The 18,405-nt window shown below is 38.0% G+C and overlaps 1 protein-coding gene across 3 annotated transcripts in view; it reads left to right on the top strand.

Annotated features, from left to right (window-relative positions):
• GRM5 (glutamate metabotropic receptor 5) overlaps positions 1 to 10,038 on the top strand; it is a 226,672-nt gene extending 216,634 nt beyond the window's left edge. Inside the window, exons 8-10 of one of the 3 annotated variants that reach the window (XM_050974064.1) lie at positions 221 to 319; positions 1,850 to 2,011; positions 9,216 to 10,038. In XM_050974064.1, coding sequence (XP_050830021.1) covers positions 221 to 319; positions 1,850 to 2,011; positions 9,216 to 10,038 — 1,084 coding nt within the window. The remainder of the gene's footprint in view (positions 1 to 220; positions 320 to 1,849; positions 2,012 to 9,215) is intronic. The other 2 variants (XM_050974069.1, XM_050974074.1) reach the window with 2 other exon arrangements.
• The last annotated feature ends 8,367 nt before the right edge of the window (positions 10,039 to 18,405 follow it).

Below are 18,405 nucleotides of genomic sequence, written 5' to 3'. Positions count from 1 at the left end.
AGGAAATGGTGAGCACCTGTCCTGCATATCCCTGTTGGCTTTAAGACTGGTCTGGGGTTTTACACAGTTACCCCACCACTCCCACAGCTGCTCTGCACTCTTCTCTACCACTGCCACAGTAACATTCATGTGCATGGCCCTTTGCACAGCAGCTGACAAAGAAAGCTGAGCACACAATCACTTCTCTCTGTTTGCTCCTGTTGTTGTCGTGATTTATTAGGTACAAAGGCAGGAGACTGGCCCCCCCGCACAAGTCGGAAATAGAGTGTTTCACCCCAAAAGGGAGTATGGGGAATGGTGGGCGAGCTACAATGACCAGGTAAGCAAAGAGCAAGTGGCCTTAGGTCAGTGTGATATGCCTGTGAACAGAAGGTGCAGCCCTGGATAATTCCAGGCTAGATCCTCTGTCTGTAATTCCTGTGTATCCCATAAAGAATGTATAGAAAAGAAAAAAAAAGGATAAAAAAAAAAGAAAACATGTTGCCACTGCTGATTTATGTGTTCCATCTGACTACAAAAAAACCCTACACCGTGTTCATTCCAGTGATCTGAACCACATGTCCTGTGTGATGTTGTTGTAATATGGTGCTTTGGGGAGGAGAAATCTTACACCTGACTCATTAAGCCAGTTGGGTAGATGAAAAGAAGCAGCATCGAAACCTGTAGGAAGGGTAGGTCTGCTACATGTTAGGGATTACATTAGGTCTAAGCAAAAGAGCTTTTTAAAAGGGCAGACAAAAAATGACTGATAAAAACATATTCAATATGAAAATGTTGGATCTTCTCAAATATCTTATGGAAAAGTGCTGAGTTTTATAGTTATTTTAAGGAAAGACTTCAAATTAATTTTAAATACAGTTTAAAGTATCTTTTTTGTAGCTTTCTCAATTTAATTCATATACTTATTTTTGTTTCATTGTCATTATATTTTGCATGACATTAAGCAATGCTACAATTTATTGAATATTAAATACTAGATTTTTTCAATGTTAATGCTTTAGTAACAAGGATTAACTTCTTTAGTATGGCCATTTTGATGTTATTCCCATTGAAATACTTCAAACTACATAATTCTGTGCAATACTTGGAGATTTCAGCAATTCTTCTCATTTTGAGTCCAGCCAGATTTCCAAAAGTTGAGCTCTCCCACGGGACACAATTTTCATTTCTCCATACATGTGCTTATAAATATATAAACACATACATGCCAAAGATGGTTATACATCTTTCATGAAACAATGCTTTAAAGAAGCATTGTGTCATTGTGTTATGTCCTGCTAAGCATAAGAACCATTTTACCATTCATTAAAAGACCTATTCATTCCTTATCAAGCCCTGTAGGATATTCATAAATGTAACAGCAGAGCACAGGGTGACCACATTATACCATCACTTTTCCCAAGTGTTACATCCCTTGGGAAATTTTATCATTTCAGGAGGGTGTTCAGGGAGACACTTGCACAGTGTTATGTTTCCCTTGGGTACAGCATTCACACACATAGGTAGGGCCATCAACACTCACAACAAACAGCACACACCTGAGGGCTCCTGCAGTTAAAACAACATCAGAAACATTGATTGCTGAGCACTGCACACAAAGTACATTTTTTGTCAGCTGGTGTGGTTTCTTGTCTATGTGTCATCTGGAATTTTTTTCTTACATTGCATTGACTTCAGAAATATTTATGCTTCATTTAAAAGCTATCTGAAATCAATAGACAATGGAACTTTGAAGACTGGAAAAGTACATGCAATTGTCAGACAACTGTATTTTGTTATAGAGTATTCAGCTCTGTTTTAACTGGCCATATATACACATTGGAAAAACTTCTTTTTTATATCTTCACAGTGAAGAATCTGTTTGCATTCCAGATTGTAATCGATCGGAGTCAAGTAGAGAGGAGAAAAAGGTTCCTGTTAAAGAGGATGCCCTAACAGTCAAAAAGACTGGAAAATGTGTCAGTCTAATAGTTCCACAGCAAGACTGTCAGCTACAAGACCTGCTCAAACTGTTAAGAACACCTGCTGCTTAACAGAGAGTGCAATTGCATTTAATGGCTGTGTTTTGTTGTCTCCAGCCACAATGTCCTGGCCAATGGTCCTTGTCCAATTTTTGAGCTCAGCAGAGTTGCCATTAGATAGCCTGGGAATCTCCCAGAGAGAACTCACACATTGCAGGACAGAAAGTAGATACATTCTCATGTCCCAGTAAGTATCAGACCAGTGCTAGAAATCACTGAGATGAAGAGCAAATGGAAAAAGGCATACAGGGACCTGACCATTTGTGAATGATGAAAAAAACTCATCATCTCACAGGACCCATGATACTGACCAAATCCCACTTACAGTCTTCCAGTCTAAATCATGCCATGCAATTCATACTGGGCAGCGTTGTTCACCACACATCCTCAAATACCTCGTGCAACAGCAGCCATCACAACTTCAGTTCTTTCGCATTTCTTGCATTTTTTAGTCACTTGAATGCAATGAGTAAGAAACTGCTTAATAACTCACAGGAGTAATTTTCCTGCTGATAAATCCCATGCACAAAAATACTTCTGTAACTATTTATTAGGCATGCCAAACATGTAAAATTCCTCCAATTGCATGGTCTTTGCGGAAGATAGAAGTCAAATTAACTCTTGACTTTGGAGATACAACTGGGAGAGTTAACTTTTTTTTCCCGTTGGTTTATTTGTTGGTTTATTGGTTGGTTTTTTGTTTGTGTTTTGTGTGGTTTTTATGTTTCGGGGTATTTTTGTGCATTGCTTTTACACTTGATTTCAGTGTCAGGTAAGGTGATAGTTTCTATTTTTTCCAATTCTCACTTCATACCTTTAGCAATGAAAACAATGAAAAATCAGGTTGACCAAGTCATGCTAAAAACGCCTTAAAGAATGTTCTGCTTTTAGTGGAACTTAGTGGAGCTCAGAGCTCAAGAGGTGTCATTTTCCTCTCTCCATCCTGTGAATAGAATGCTCCAGTGTAGCAGAGATGTTCTCAGAGATGCTTGAAAGGGCATTTTTTCAGACAAAAAGCATAAGACAGTTCTAGTTAGCTTAATTTAAAATAGCAATGAGGTCATGGTTGTAGAGGAAAGAAGATACGTCTCATACCAGGATCATTTTTGAATTTTGGGTAATGATCACTGATGTACTAGAAATGTTAAATTCAGATACCAGACTTTCCATTTCCCAGTGTAACCAGGCATGATGCTGAAGCAGTTGCCAGAATCAGCACCATTGGTGGCTGCACTGGGAGGTCACTGGCAAAGGTTTTGTCCATCAACCCCCTCTCACTTTGTAGTTTCTTTCATATTTACATATTAAAGCCACTCATGTAAATGTCAGCTGGGATTTTCATGAGGAAAGGAGGTGTTGACAGATTACAGTTTCTAGAGAAATACAAATAATTGCTCTTGCTGTTCACAACAAAAAACTACTCTGAAAAATAATTGCTAATAATTGTTTATTTCTAGAACTCAGGACTTGACAAAATTATATTTTGCCCTGTATCATTCCTCTTTTCTCTTTTATTGTCATTTATTTCCACAGAAAAAGCAGTATGAGATTAATTTAAACTAAATAATTTGAGTGATATATCACTAGCAGGTTATTTGTGTGTGGCAGAATTGTCTTTTACCTAGGGAAACAATTACATAGGCATGCAGAGGTTTTCTTAAAAGCTTTTTAAAATTAGAGGAATAGCAACGAAATAAAACACTACAGTGGCAGAATTGACTTATTTTAGACATTTTTGGTTCTACATCCAGTTGTCCAGGTTGTTGTATATTTCTGGGAGAAACTATGACTTGCTTCTTCATAGTTGTGTGCTGAAGTTCACCACTTCTACTACTTATTTCATTTCAGTGTTTTTGGCATGCTGCAAGGCACTTGCATTCTCCCAGGGGTGAAGGACTTGGGTCACTACAAGCAAAAGAAATAATGATCTGAGATTGCAGGAGGCAAGATGAAAGAAAATGCATATTTGCCCCTACTTGAATTCATCATGGGCACACACACATGCACACACCATCCCTGAAGAAGAATCAAGTTTTAATTAAGTCTGCAGATAGCCCACAAATCCTTTTCAGGCAGAATGATTATATCATTGAGTCCTTAATAAGGTTTCAGCAGAGGAGTCTAAAAGGAGAACAGGTTCTTGCTACTTACTTTGAAAAACAAGGGTTCTCTTTGGCAGAAGAGAATTGTATGGGCTGAGCCAAGTACAGAAGTTTATCCTGCTTATCACTGCCAGCTGCTTCTGGGGATAACATGGGAAGAGCTCACCTTTAATGATGCAAGAAGTCTGCACACTATCAGAACTATACATTAATTGCAACACTTCAGCCATTGAAGCATCTGGGCACAAATTTCCTACCAATTTCAGCTCCTTAAAATTTAGACCAGTGTTCCAAAATATGAGCTTCCATTCATGAATTTTAAAAAAATAAAAATTTGAAATCTTTCCCTATTGTAGTCACATGAGGACAGGCTGCAAACATATCATACATGTCTCCATCAAGTTATTGTCCAGTGTGTGTTTGCAGTTGTACCATTCCAAATTTGGAGTTAGATACCCATATTAGTATGTGAAAGAGAACAAAAAATTCCCTTATATTTTTATGGTTCCACTTATATTTTGGTTTCCACTATGCAGCTATGCATTCTGGGCTTTTTTAAAAAATAATGAATTCCATCACTTCAAATTGATTTTCCTATTTCAGTCAAAGATATTAAGAGAACAAGTGACTTATTTTCAAATTGCATATGTTTTCCCTAGCTGTCCCCAGTATTGGTCCCTAGGCATTCAGCACCAGAAATAATTTTAGCAGCTCTTGTTAATTAATGAGAATGGAACGCTTGTTAAAATATGAGAGTTTTCAGCTGCTTTGTCTGTAAATTCCTCTTCCTGTTTTTAATTTCTTCTTCATTTTGAAGTACCATACAAAACAAATTTGCTTCACTAGCACCTGGCTAAAGAAGCACTTGTGGCAGACCTACGCACCATCTCATAAATAATCATAAAACAGAGGAAAAAAATACTGCAACAAAAGTTCTACTGCCTCAACAAAAACAAAAGACCAAGTGACCCATTCTAGACAGTTAAAAAAAATATTCGTAAAAGGAGGGGAATATTTTTTTCACACCTAAGGGTATAAAAAGCAGTTAATAGCTCTCATGAACAGAAAAAATCTTTAAAGACAAAACTCAAGTGTCTCTAAAGAGATTCTGTAAGAGAAAATATTAGAAACAAAACTAATTGCTGTTCTGTCATCAAGCAGACAACTGTAGAAGAAATATTTGAACTATCAGCTACTTCAAAATCACTCATTTATTCTAATTTCTTTTCTTGTACATATTATGTAAGTCTAGAAGGCAGGGAAAAAGCCAGTCTATCAAAATCAAAGCAGCTTTTAGTAAAGACAATGGAGAAACAATTACTGTCTGGTTCTCAGGAAATCTCTCTTGTACATAAAGCTGAACCTAATTAACCTATGGCAAAAGAAATTAAAAACCAAAATAAAGGTCTGCAAAAGGCTTTGTTTTACAAAAAAAAAAAAAAACCCAAAAGATATCTGAACATTTTGGTATGACTGGTTGAAGTTTGCTCCATTCTCCTCTGCTCTATTCAGTGCAATGTGCCAGCAGAAGAACTGGCAGAGTAGAAGAGTGGGATAGAAAAATTTGTATTCAGCCAAACTTTGTAATGAAATTCCTTTGGGAGGTCAAAAGTGTAATTCTTCTGTTTTCAACTGATGGAGCCAAAATCTGTTTAAAGAAGAATCTAAAATTTCACTATCTTTAAGTTTCCCATCATTGAAGAGTCAAGGCAGAGCTGGGCATAGTAAATGTAAACAATTCCATTCCTAGAGATTCTATTCTGTGTCTGTGATCTATCTTTATTTCTCTGGTTTTAAGTTGTGAGCATTGTGTGGTTTCCAGTTAACTTGACAGAGTACCAATCAATATGCAGTTAGAGCAGGATCTTAAAGTATTATCACAGCAGTTTATCCACAACCCATTTTCATGGCAATATAAGAAAACAAGTGATGCTCCTTTCACAGAGGAAAAAAATGATTGCATGCTTCAGTCCAATGCTGACTTCCTAGTAAGTAGGTGCAGCATGATAAAGCATAGGATACATTTCTGATGCAGAAATTCTTTAGCTATAGGGTTCACTCCTTACTGAAAAAGAATAGAATCAAAAAGGTTGGAAAAGACCTCTGAGATCATCAAGTGCAACTGTAAACCCAACATCACTGTGTTCACCACCAAACCATTTTCCCAAGTGTCACATCCAAACATGTTTTGAGCAGTTCCAGGGATGTTGATTCTACCACTTCCTTGGGCAGCCCATTCCAAAGCCCCACCACCTGTTCAGTGGAGGGTGTCTGTGTCCTATTCACTTCGTAATATCAAGGAATTTGCAGCGAATAATGGACAAGTCTTCAGAGTTTTGCACAAAATTTGTATTAAACAGCCATTGGGTCTCCTTCCGAGCCCTAGGATCAACATGAGAGCCACATGCAGAGATGACTCTAGGGCAGAGTACGAAAGAAGTGTGAGTGTATCAGCCAAGAGTGACTAATCCAAACTGAGATTCTTAAGATTTAACTGTTCATGATCTTTCCCAAGGGTTTGATGCAAACTCAGATTTCATCCTTTCCCTTTCCACAAGTTCTTCAACCTCATATCCCTCCTTAATTATTGTCTCTTTTACTGTGACCAGGGAGTAGCAGGTTGCCTTCACAAACTCTTACAGTCTGACCTTCAGGCCATTAAAATATTTATATGTATTTAGTACACTTTTAAAAGGGTTTGAACATCTGTACTAAGCTAGTGCTTGAAGTCAGGAGTGGTGCTAGAAAATCCCACTTTTTTTGGGCAAGCATTTCTATTTGCATTGACTAATCCTTCATGTTAATGGCATTTATTCCACCCTTGGGGCAGACAGGCCGGTCACAGGTCCTTCTAAGACCTCACCAGGAGGACATCCAGGGCTGGATCTGCATCCTCTCTTTCTTCCTGATCAAAATTACAAGTGCCAGATCATTCTCCCTCCTCCTGGTCCAGGTCAAACACAGCAGCAACTGGGACAAGGTTTCATGGTCATCATAGCAGAACTAGAGGCAAGATCTCATCTGCTAAACAATCCAAATTCTGCTCCTGCTGCTGTCACTGAGATCTCACTGAGCTCAGGACTCAGCATGACCAGTGAGCCAGGGTTCTCAAACAGTTCTCAACACCCACAGAGTATGTGTTGCAAGGAAAGAAGTGCATGGTCTCTCAGAGGGAATGGTTTTACTTTGCAAGACATTAGTGTCATCTCCTGCTCAGTCCAGAACTGGACCTCCAGAAATTCAGGGAGTCAAAGTGAGCAGTGCTACAGGAGAGAGTTTGCTTTTCCTTCTTGCTCTGATTGGAGTACAGCAGAAGGAAGGATTGTCTGAACAGCAAGTTACAAGCCACCAGCTGTTTTGCCTGGCATTTTGGGGGTAGGGGCCTAACAGACAGCTTCCAAGACACAAATATCATCCTGGTGACCATTGCAGCAGAGGGGGGAACCCATATGTACTTATACAGCTCCTTTCCCAGTCCTCCCTCTCCTAAAGTACCCATTGTTTTACATTGTGTTTGTCTTCTGGATTCTGTCATGCTTCTTTTGAAGGGGAAATCTGTTGTAATGTGCTGTGTTACATGATCCATCGTAATTCCATGTAATGTAATCACAGACGTGAACCCACCAGGAGGTTTCATTTTACATTCAGCATGCAACTTTTTTTTAGATGGCCAGAAGAGCTATTAAATGGGTAGTTTGAAGGAAGCCTCCACATGAAGGCTTCCATATGACATAAAGTCATCTGTATTTAGTTAAGTATGGGCTTTGCAAACTATTATGCTGCAAGATAACATGTGTGGATATCTATTGCAGACTGAACAAGCAAACAAAAAACAAATTTGCAATAGTCTGCCAGGGTCTCCAATGTTGTTGTCTTTTCACAAATCCTAAATGCCTATAGCAAATATTTTGGAAACCAAAGCGAATTGTCTAAAGTTCTGATGCATTTTATATATAAATCATGTTTATTTGTATGTGTGGACTGTTTTCCCTGTTGACATCATTTCAGAGTCATTGTCTGTTTCAGCTAAGAAATATTTATAATATCTTCCTTATTTCCAAGAATATATATTGATGTATGTGCAAACACCAGCTCATCAGACTGAGGAAGATGTAGAAGGAAATGCTATGTGTTTATAAGGGACACAGCTGGCTTTTCTTAGGTATCAAGAGAAGACAAATAAGGAATTTTGATAAATAGTATGATGGGATCTGAAGAGAATTTACCCCAAGAGGACTCATTTTCCAGAAAAGTGGAGCAAAATATTTATTGCTGTCTCCAAACTCATGTTACCATAAGGAGTTCCTTGTATAGATTGTCTGGTGTTTCTTTCCTACTAGGAACATAGTTTCATTCTCTGAGCTGGCCTGCAATTTGAAAAAAATTAATTATTTTTTTAATTTAGTGGCAGGTAGCTTGCCAAGTACCCTGATGAAGAAGTTGTTCCCCTTACCTACAACCAGCATAGTCCTTTTCTGTGTATTGCTCCTATGCTTTCGAACAGTGGGACAAAAACAGATTATTTTTCCCCAGCCTTAGCAGATTACACTTCTTTATCTCCCAGTCTATAATCCCTGCTCCATACCATGAACCCATGTTCAGAACACTATACCAAGCTCCTTACCACTGAAAGCTCCCAGGCCAGCCCACATTCCTGCCCCTGCACTCTAGCCAGTCCGAGTCTCTCACTCACTCTCTTCAAGCATTTAATTCTTCCTTACTCCTCTATGCATCCCTCAGTCCCACAGGCCCTCTTCCTGACACCAGTCCAACAGAAGGGAACCCATCAAGCTGCTCTCTCCCCCAGCCTATGTCCCAAGGGCCTTGACAGAGGCCATGATCTAGCACAGGACAGGTGGTGGCTGGGTGCACAAGTGCCCTCTGAAATGAGCTGATGTGCTGCTTGTTTTCCTCGAACATACGGGTATAAATGATAGACATAGATATACTGCAATAAACAGATATAGGTGAAGTTACAGTCAGCTTTATGGTGAATATAAACTCTAAAATACCATATACCCTTGATTTAGGTACAGCAATTCAATTTTTAACTTTGCTGCAAGTTACCATCTTATCTCCTTTGTGTTTACAGCTCTAATGGGAAATCAGTTTCCTGGGCCCAGAACGAGAAAAGCAGCCGAGGAGCACACCTTTGGCAGCGGTTGTCAGTCCACATCAACAAAAAAGAGAACCCCAACCAAACTGCAGTGATCAAGCCTTTTTCTAAAAGCACAGATAGTAGCCGACACAGTAGCAGCGCTACATTTCCCGAGGCTAGTGCCAAAACGCTTTATGAGGTTTCGGAAGCAGAAGAGCAATACCCAGCTCAGTACCGACCACAGACTCCCTCACCAATCAGCACCTTGAGCCACAGAACGGCCTCTGTCAGCCGAACAGAAGACGAAGCCCCCACCTTCCAGTCAGAGCCTCCCCAGCGAAGCAGCTCCTCCCAAGGCTCCATCATGGAGCAGATCAGCAGCGTGGTTACGCGCTTCACAGCCAATATCAGTGAGCTGAATTCTATGATGCTTTCAACATCTACTCCAGGGACAGCGGGGGCTGCTCCTCTCTGCTCTTCGTACCTGATTCCACGGGAAATCCAGCTCCCTACAACAATGACCACGCTTGCAGAGATCCAACCGCTTCCTGCCATTGAAGTCAATGGCGCTTCACAGGCTGCTAGGAAACCCTCAAATGACAGCATCAAAGAAGGCACTTCAGAGACCCCAACAGCCAAGCAAGACCTGGAGGAGTTGGTGGCTTTAACTCCTCCTTCTCCTTTTAGAGACTCCATCGATTCTGGAAGTGCATCTCCCAGCTCTCCAGCTTCTGAATCAGCTCTCTGTATCCCATCCTCCCCCAAATACGACACACTCCTCATCAGAGATTATACTCAAAGTTCTTCTTCGCTGTGAATGTAGTGCAAGGTGATGTTGGAGCTCAACAACTACAAGCAAGTAGTGAGGGGACAGCCAAGTCTTCAGGATCTCCAGTGTTTACGCAGACAGTGAGAGGCATTGGGTCATCTTGTGAGGAATGGAAGGGAAGAAGAGGAATCACTTGAGAGGCGGAAACATCAGATTAATTATGCTGATTTAAAGACAAAATGACTCTTGGCAGATTATCGTGGCCTTAAAAAAACATGGGCTTTTCAGAAACACTGAATCTATTTTTGAGGGCTTATAAGGAGTCTGTTAATCCAGTTACATACCAAGTGCTTTGCTTTAGTATTACAATGAACTGTGTGTACAATATAGGGGACAGGGGGGAACTAGATTGTAAACAACTGTACAATGGTTTGCTTGTTTACTCTGATCCCTTGCCCAGAAGTGAACCTTGATCTTTTATCAAGAATAGAAGACCAAACATTGAATGTACATTTTCTAACAGACTCAAATCTGGGACCAACATGTCAAGCTTTCTTTTTTTTTTTCTATGAAGATCACAAAAAGCAGTAATGTATGTTACTACAAAACTTTTTGCTGAAGAATATTGTGTCTGTGATACGTTACACGTGGATAACACTAAGCTGAGGCTTTGCAGTGAGTGACTGCAATATGGAGGGCTTTACAAGTGACTTCTCAACCTACGCATTTGTTTATGAAATTCTCTTCTATCAGTATCAAATTTCAACTTGTTATCATTGGATTCACCTTCACAGCAACAAAACCCAAGGAAGATTTCCTGACTATTTCACCATGTTGCCAACTAATATTGAAGTAGCAAAAAATATTTTCTGGAGTACTGTTTTGTAATTCCCTTACCAGGGCAAATTGTTGAGATGAATATTCTCTTTCTAGCAGCACTACCAAGCTACATTACAGCTGCACTCCCTAGAGAAATTAACACATTTTTATGGACATCCTCATGATAATGTTACCAGTTAAAATACTTATTCAGACTCCCATCTTTGCTTGTAAAAAACAGGTAAACACCCTAAGGATTTTCTCCATCCTTTGAATGACAGAATTCTAGGATACCAATTTAGATTATGACAAGTGCTAACTATCAGTGGGAAAGGTTGTCATAATCTTAATTAATATACACATATACATGGAAAAAACCCTGTGTCAAAGTCTGCTTAGAGGTGATTAAGCTTCTCTTTAATAAGCAACAATTTTAAAATTTGTTTCGCTGCTGATGCCTTGCAGCTATGAACAGTGACAAAAAAAAATACATTCAAAGCAATACAGAGTAAAGGTTAAAACAAAGAAGACCTAATGAGATATGAACCATAATAATCTTTGTTTCTTAGCAACTCACAGAAGAAACAAGGGGATTCCTCAAATTTTTTTCCTATATCAAGGTAGTACAGTTTAGTGCACTTCATACTGTCACAGCACTTTTTTAATACAGGCAGGGAAGAGTTTTAAAGTTTGAATAGTAGCTAAATAATTTTTGATAGGTGTAGTTACATAGAACTTGTAAGTCAGACCCTAAACGCACACTGTATTTGCTCTCTTCTTCATGACATAGCTGTCCTCAGGTGCCAAACTTTTTGGGTTTGTTTTACTTTATTGAAGGATAGCATGAAGTGATGAGTAATGTATTTCAATTCAAAGTTGAGTTGATGTAGCCTTATACAGAAGACAGCCTCAAGGAAGGGAGCCTTGAAATAAGGCTGCTATATTTTATTTTAAAAACCTTTAGATCTTGTTTCTTCAAAGATAACAAATATTTTGTAATCAAAGTTCATACCTCCTTTTCTCCCCCATGTTCAAAATAGCTATTTGATCAAACAAGTAAAAGATGAAAGCACATTCACATATTTTGACAAAGAGCATTTTCTATTCCTTTGGGATGCTTGTTTCACTAGAATGTGTTGCGCCCCAATTTGCTGCTCAACAGCATTTAAAAATGAAGAGTAATAGATGACTGAATCCAGACCAGCACCTCACAGAGGTACTCTAGTGACTCTAGAGTCAGGCAATGTTATCCAATTGCAGTCTGGGCATGCTTGTCTTGTCAGGTACAGTCATTTATCAACTTTGCCTATAGCATAAACAGGCAGGTCACAAAACAGCTCTACTCCAGAAGGCAGATCCCTACACTAAGGCATGACTGAAGGTCCTCGTTGCCCATATGCAGTTCTTGCATCCTCGCTTGACTGATCAGCACAGACTCAGTTCTGTGCATCTGCACGGCTCCCAGACTAGAGCTCGGTTTTGCCCTCTTGGTTCACAGTACTAGCATGTCTCATCATTCCCTTGCTGTCCATGTCTTCAGGAGAAAACATCTTCTGTCACAGGTTGCAACCCACATTTAAGAGAAAAGCATGTCCAATCAGTCTGTGATACAAACATTCTTATTAGGGGAGTCTAGACCACTTAAATGTTGTTCATGGAAGACTTATATGATAATATTTGTCTCCATCAGTGCAATATTGTTCTAATATAGAGTGTACTGAGATAACTAATGTGAATTTCAAAGGTATTCTATTACTACCTGTTCTCTTATACTTCAAACTATTCACCAATATTCTTACAAGAATCCTCCACCTTGATCCTTCCTTAGCATTTTAGATCCCCTAAAGTCTTTTCTTATGGTGGTGGACAATTAATAGAATTGTATTCCTGCTAAAATCTGTGGATTTCACTGCACTGTGAAATAATCAACAATGGAAAAAAGGATTATACAGACAAACATAAAAATCTTCCTTTAAATACAAAACTGGTAAAAAGGAGTGAAAAATAGAAACTGTCAAGCTCAGCATAAATATACCTCTTCCGCTCTCAAACTGCACCATAGCTATTGCTCAGAGCTTCCTGGAAATGGCCATGTGTACTGTCATGACAATTTGGGTGAGGATGCATCATGTGCCCTGAATGCATGTTTTAAGAGCCTAAAACCCTAATGTTGTGTAACCCAAATTTTAAACACTTTTGTTCACTCTCACTTTCGGTGGAGTCATGTGTCTTTTGCATATCTATCAACCATAGCAGTCATTTTAGTGACACAAGGAGCCATGAATGGACCCTGCTGAGGAAGTATCCTCTAGGAGTCAGTCTATTTTTATTGAAAGATGGACAATCTTAGGGGCATTTAAAGATGAGAGAATCTTCTTTAATTGTGCAGACTAGAGTGCATCAATGTCATTTTCTATTATGGGTTTGAATTACAGCGAAGTGAGGAAAGGCTTTGTGGAGAAGAAGGCAAAAATGGTGTAATGTCTGTAGTAATAATCCAAATGAGCCCAGTGGGAAATTTGCAAGACTGGAAAGTTCTTTGGGAGAAGCCAGTGGGTTTGACATAAGAGGAGAAAAATTATGAATGACAGACATCATGACTTCATTATGCTGCTTGTATGCTATAAGGACACTAAGCTAGAGTGGCAAGGGTCTTCAGACATAAATGCAAAAGTTACAGTCATGAACACTTTTCAATCTAACTAAAGAATGTGGAAGTACCAACTGAATGGCTTGAAATTTGCCTTCCAATATAGTGCTGCTGATACAAAGGGAGTTCAAGGATTTGAAATTTCTGTCATTCTTTAACCACATGGACCTCAAAAAAAAATCTCTTATTTCTTTTGTGCTTGAGGCCAGCTTTAAAGGGTGATGGTGTAATCACCTCTGGATCTATGTTTTTAAAATAAATTGAGGCACTCTCAGGCCACTTAGGAAGGAGCCTTTGCAATACTGAAAAACTATATTTTTAAATTGTCTCTGAAGAATGATTGCATGACTTTGAAGATGTGCTTCCTTGTACTTCTATCTGAATATTTGGTGCCTAGACTCATGCAGATACCTTAGACCAGAGATTTTTAGACCACAGTCCACAAATCACTTGTTGATATTTCATGGAGCCTGGTCAATCATAAGGTGCTGGCTTCTTCCATTGATTTCCAGCTACAAAAGTGAGATAGAAATTAAATGCTAATTCAAAAACTGTATAAGTTCTATAAGCAAAAAAAAAAAAAGCTAGTTTGCTTGGATGTTTATTCAGTTGCTGTGTTTGTAAAAGGAAAACTTTTGTTAAAAACTGAGAGAACAAGCTATCAAAAGAGAGTAAATGGGAAGCTAAATCCACGACTCTTGTCTTGATGATAGAGGAGTTCCCCTGCAAATGTTTACTTTAGTGTGCAAGACCAAACTGAAAAATAGCATAGCTGTGGGTGTAAGTTCTGTAAAGGAAAGTGTGCAACCTTGTTATTCTGCTTAATACATCATTTATGAGGTGAGAGAATAAAAGATGACAGCAACAGACAGCATAAAAAAGAGTCAGTTCCTTAGGGAAATCAGAGCATTATGCTCAGGAGTAACAATGTGACCACAAATTTTGTATTGGATTGGAGACCAGTCAGGTCTGGTTTGGCTGACCCCAAAAAAGAGACTTTGGAGCCTAAAGTTAGGATTTCAGTAGAATTTATTACCTACATTTTAAACTCAATTTTAAAACAACAATTCAAATGCCACCCTCTTCCAGCATCTAGCATAGTATGTCTGTGTATGCTCAGAACTAACCTGATCATCACACATCTAAGGATCTTGGTACCTAACTCATGTTAAAACCCATCAAGGATGCAGAAAACACAAGAGAGTACACAGAATGCACTGTACAGTTTCCTGGCTGGAAATTGCTCCAATGACTCAGTGTTGAGATACTCTCTATTCATTTCCCCAAGGCAGCTTCACAGGACAAGAACAAATTCAAGAGTACTGCAGTGGAAAAGGAACAGTACAACCTGATAAGACATGCACTGAATAAAATTAGAGATCATATATGACCATTTAATACAAAATACTTTTAAAATTTCTGCAGCAGAGACAAGGTATTTAAACTCCAATGAGGTAGAGGCAACTTTTTGTCTGTGCTACATATTGGCTAAAAAAAAAAAGTTAAATGCTTCCCCAAAAATGTTTTTGTGACAGAAGGATGTGCCCTTAGATAACTTTTTATCTGCAGAAGTGTTGTCTTCCATCTGGAGTTCTCAGACCCCAACAAAGAAAGGAGAGATTGAATCTTCTTGGATAGGTGAAGGAATTAAACTTGAATTCCTACTTTTCTGCAGAAAAAGAGACTTATTTAATTTTCCTCCATCCACCTTTCACAAAGGTGACCTGGCCCATCTTTGAAATAAAATGTATAGATGTCTCCAGAAATTGATCCCAGAGGAAAATTAGCATTTTCTGTACAATTGCATTTGCATAGTGGTTCAAGTAGAGTATTCCCAGACATCTCTTTCCTTGTTTTGTTGCTTTCTTGGGCACTAACTCTTCTCACAAACTCCACAGAAAGGTTAGATATTTAACAAAAGGTCCTGACCTCCACACTAGAGCAAAAAACAATGTATTGCACTGAATAATTTTAAGTGCTGAAGTCCTTTGTTGGCACTGGCCCTTAATCTATTTGGGTCAATGGAATCATTCCAGATTAATATCTATATAAAGATAATCAAAGTTGTACAGTGGCCACTGAAGTCTAGATTTTGACTATTTGCTCTGCAGAGAATGATAATGACAGCATATTCTTCCCACTCTCTTTTGAATCAAACAGCAGATGGATTTTACTAGGTTCATTCCTGAAGCTAGGTTTGGTGAGTCATACTCTATCTGGTATCCCAATGGGAAAGTCATCCTCTAACCAAACATGTTAAGGAATGTTAGTGAACATGTCTAAAAATACCCAAGTGGTCACAAGTTTTCTGTCAGTTTTATGAATCTCCAAAAATTAAATCAATACTCTCCATGAAAATCATTAACCTGCTACCCATTTCAGTGTGCACTTAATTTAGTAAAGATTGAAGTTGAGTTACCTGAATTCACTTTTTTTTTGGGGTGGTTTATTATTTTATCCTCAGTTCAAATATCTCCAATTGCCACCCACAATTTTATACTGTGAAAAGGAAAAGAGATACAGGCCAGTGAAGCATAAAGGTAAGTAAAAAATTCATCTGGGTGATGAATTGGTGTATATGGCTGGTTTTGTCTCACCTGAGCGATGACAGTATTAACAAACAATAAACATTAAGTCACTCCAATCTGCCAAATGGGAACAAATATACTATGTATATTACATGTACTAATAGGATTATATGGCAGCTGCTGGTGGTATTTGTAATTAGAAATCTATATAGAATATAGATGTTTTAGAGAGATGGTGCCAATTCCAAAAGATTTATGTGGGCTACAAGTGCTTGTAATTATTTTTTTTTAATTTGCTAATAACTTATGAAGAACTGGTTTCAAACATTCTGTGACCGTTTGTTCTTTTTTATGTTGTTGCTGCTTATACTATTAAAACATAGAGAATGTAAAGTTATTATTTTGATGTGAACTGAAAAAATTTTTCATAAAATTTAACATTTTTATCAGCTTTGGTTTGCTTTCTACCTGTACAAATGTAATTTATTTTAGCATTGAAGAATACACTTGCTTGTTTCTCAGTTGTCTACATCATGTTATAGCTGGTGTTTATGTAGAGTCAGGTACTTTTTGAACAGTATTAAAAAGAATCTGTGATATGACTGAAAACTGGATTTTTTTTTTCTCCAGAACACTTACAGCTATATTTTCAGTGCATTTTTCTACAAATCAGGTATCCTGCGCACAAACCCTTGAATTACAATCTTTCTTTTGCTCCTCCCTCTCTTTTGCTTTAAAGGATGAACTTAACATTAATGGTATCATAGTTACATAACATTCTAGTACAGTTTGATCTTTGTCTTTTGAAGCACACAAAATCTCATTGATGAGCCATAAACAGATTTGAGAGAAAATAGTAAAATAATCTAGTCTTGAGCAACAGAAAACAAAGCTCTTCCTCTTGGAATCATATACCAAAACTTTATTTTTATAGATGTCCTAAGAAACTACTTTATTCCTACAATTGTAGATTCACATCTAATCTTGAACTGCAAAAAATATCAGAGGAAATTTTTTATATCTTTTAACATTTGGTTTTTAGAGTTCTGCCTTTTTGACCACTAGGAATAAATGTATAAATGTCTTATCTCACATCTGGCTACATTCTGTTTGCAGCCAACAGATTTTTCTATCTTCCCTGCTACGTGCTAAAAAAAAAAAAAAAGAGTAGAAAAAAAACAAAAACAAACAAACAAAAAAAAAACAAGGAACCTCAAAAGAAACAAGAACAAAACAACAACAAAAAAACCAAGAAACCTCAAAAGAAACAAAAACAAAAAACCAAACAAAACAAAAAAAAAAAACCCAAAGCCATTACTCAATAAACCCCAACCAAAAGCAACCTAAAAACCCTCCAGAAAACCAAATGGAACCAAATCGAAAAACCAACCAACAAAACAAACAACAAATAAATCCCATAGAACAAAACCAACTTTACAGTTTGGAAATCCTCTCCCTCCCATTCCAAAATCTGGGGTTTGTAATAGTCTTAGTATTCTTACATAGACTGGCATGAATTTGGAATAATTATACTGCATGCAGTGAAATGCAGAGTATGAACTGCAGCTCTCAGATAAAAGTAAATCATACACATTATTTTCTAAACACATCTCTAGAGATACTGCTGAATCCGTTCATTTGCGGTTGAAAAATGAAGGTGACTAATTCATAACACAATGGTAGGTAAAATGCCCTACTCCAGCTAAAAACAATGTGAATTCATATCATGTCTTTGAACCACCTAAAACTCTGCATCCCAAAGTTAATTCCTTCAGTGCAGAAATCTGCAGCAACTAATCCAGCGAAATATACTGCTTTGTACCAAAAGAAGCATTGCAACTATTGCAATTTGAAGAGAAAGACTTTGAAAACCATATGCAACATCTTGTTTCATTGCAGAATATTTTTCAAGCAGTGTCTGAAACAATAGATCAAATTTGCTTTGTTTGCAAGAAGAGTTAATTTATGCCATGCTCTATGACCACCTCTCAGCCATGTTTGTTCTGAGTTTCTGTTATCACTACAGAATGATGACATTTAGAAACTAATAAACTAATTAATCCCATTCCAAATTAAATCACAAATCAGTGTTTACATTGATTAAAAAGAGAGGAGCACTATTGTATAATACACCTTCAGAAATATCAGGGCAATTAGTAATGACAAAAGTAAAAGTTCAGTTTCTTAGAAAGTTTAGAGTTTAATTTCTCTGTCTGTCTGGAGCTTTATCTTTCCTTCACATTTGGTCCATAATTGCTATTTGATACCAGAGAGAGAGAGAGAACTTCCTGCCAGTACTGCCCTCAGCTAAACTAATACATGGACTGGGTACTGCTCTCCTTCTCACATCCTCTGTCTGCTCACAGAACACTGGGAAAAGGGTTGGGATTTTAAGAACTGCAATTGCCCTTTGTGTCC

Source organism: Serinus canaria, chromosome 1, assembly GCF_022539315.1.
Source record: "Serinus canaria isolate serCan28SL12 chromosome 1, serCan2020, whole genome shotgun sequence".
Lineage (NCBI taxonomy): Eukaryota > Metazoa > Chordata > Aves > Passeriformes > Fringillidae > Serinus > Serinus canaria.
Note: the sequence above shows the minus strand (reverse complement) of the source record. Positions and strands in the feature narration are given on the sequence as shown.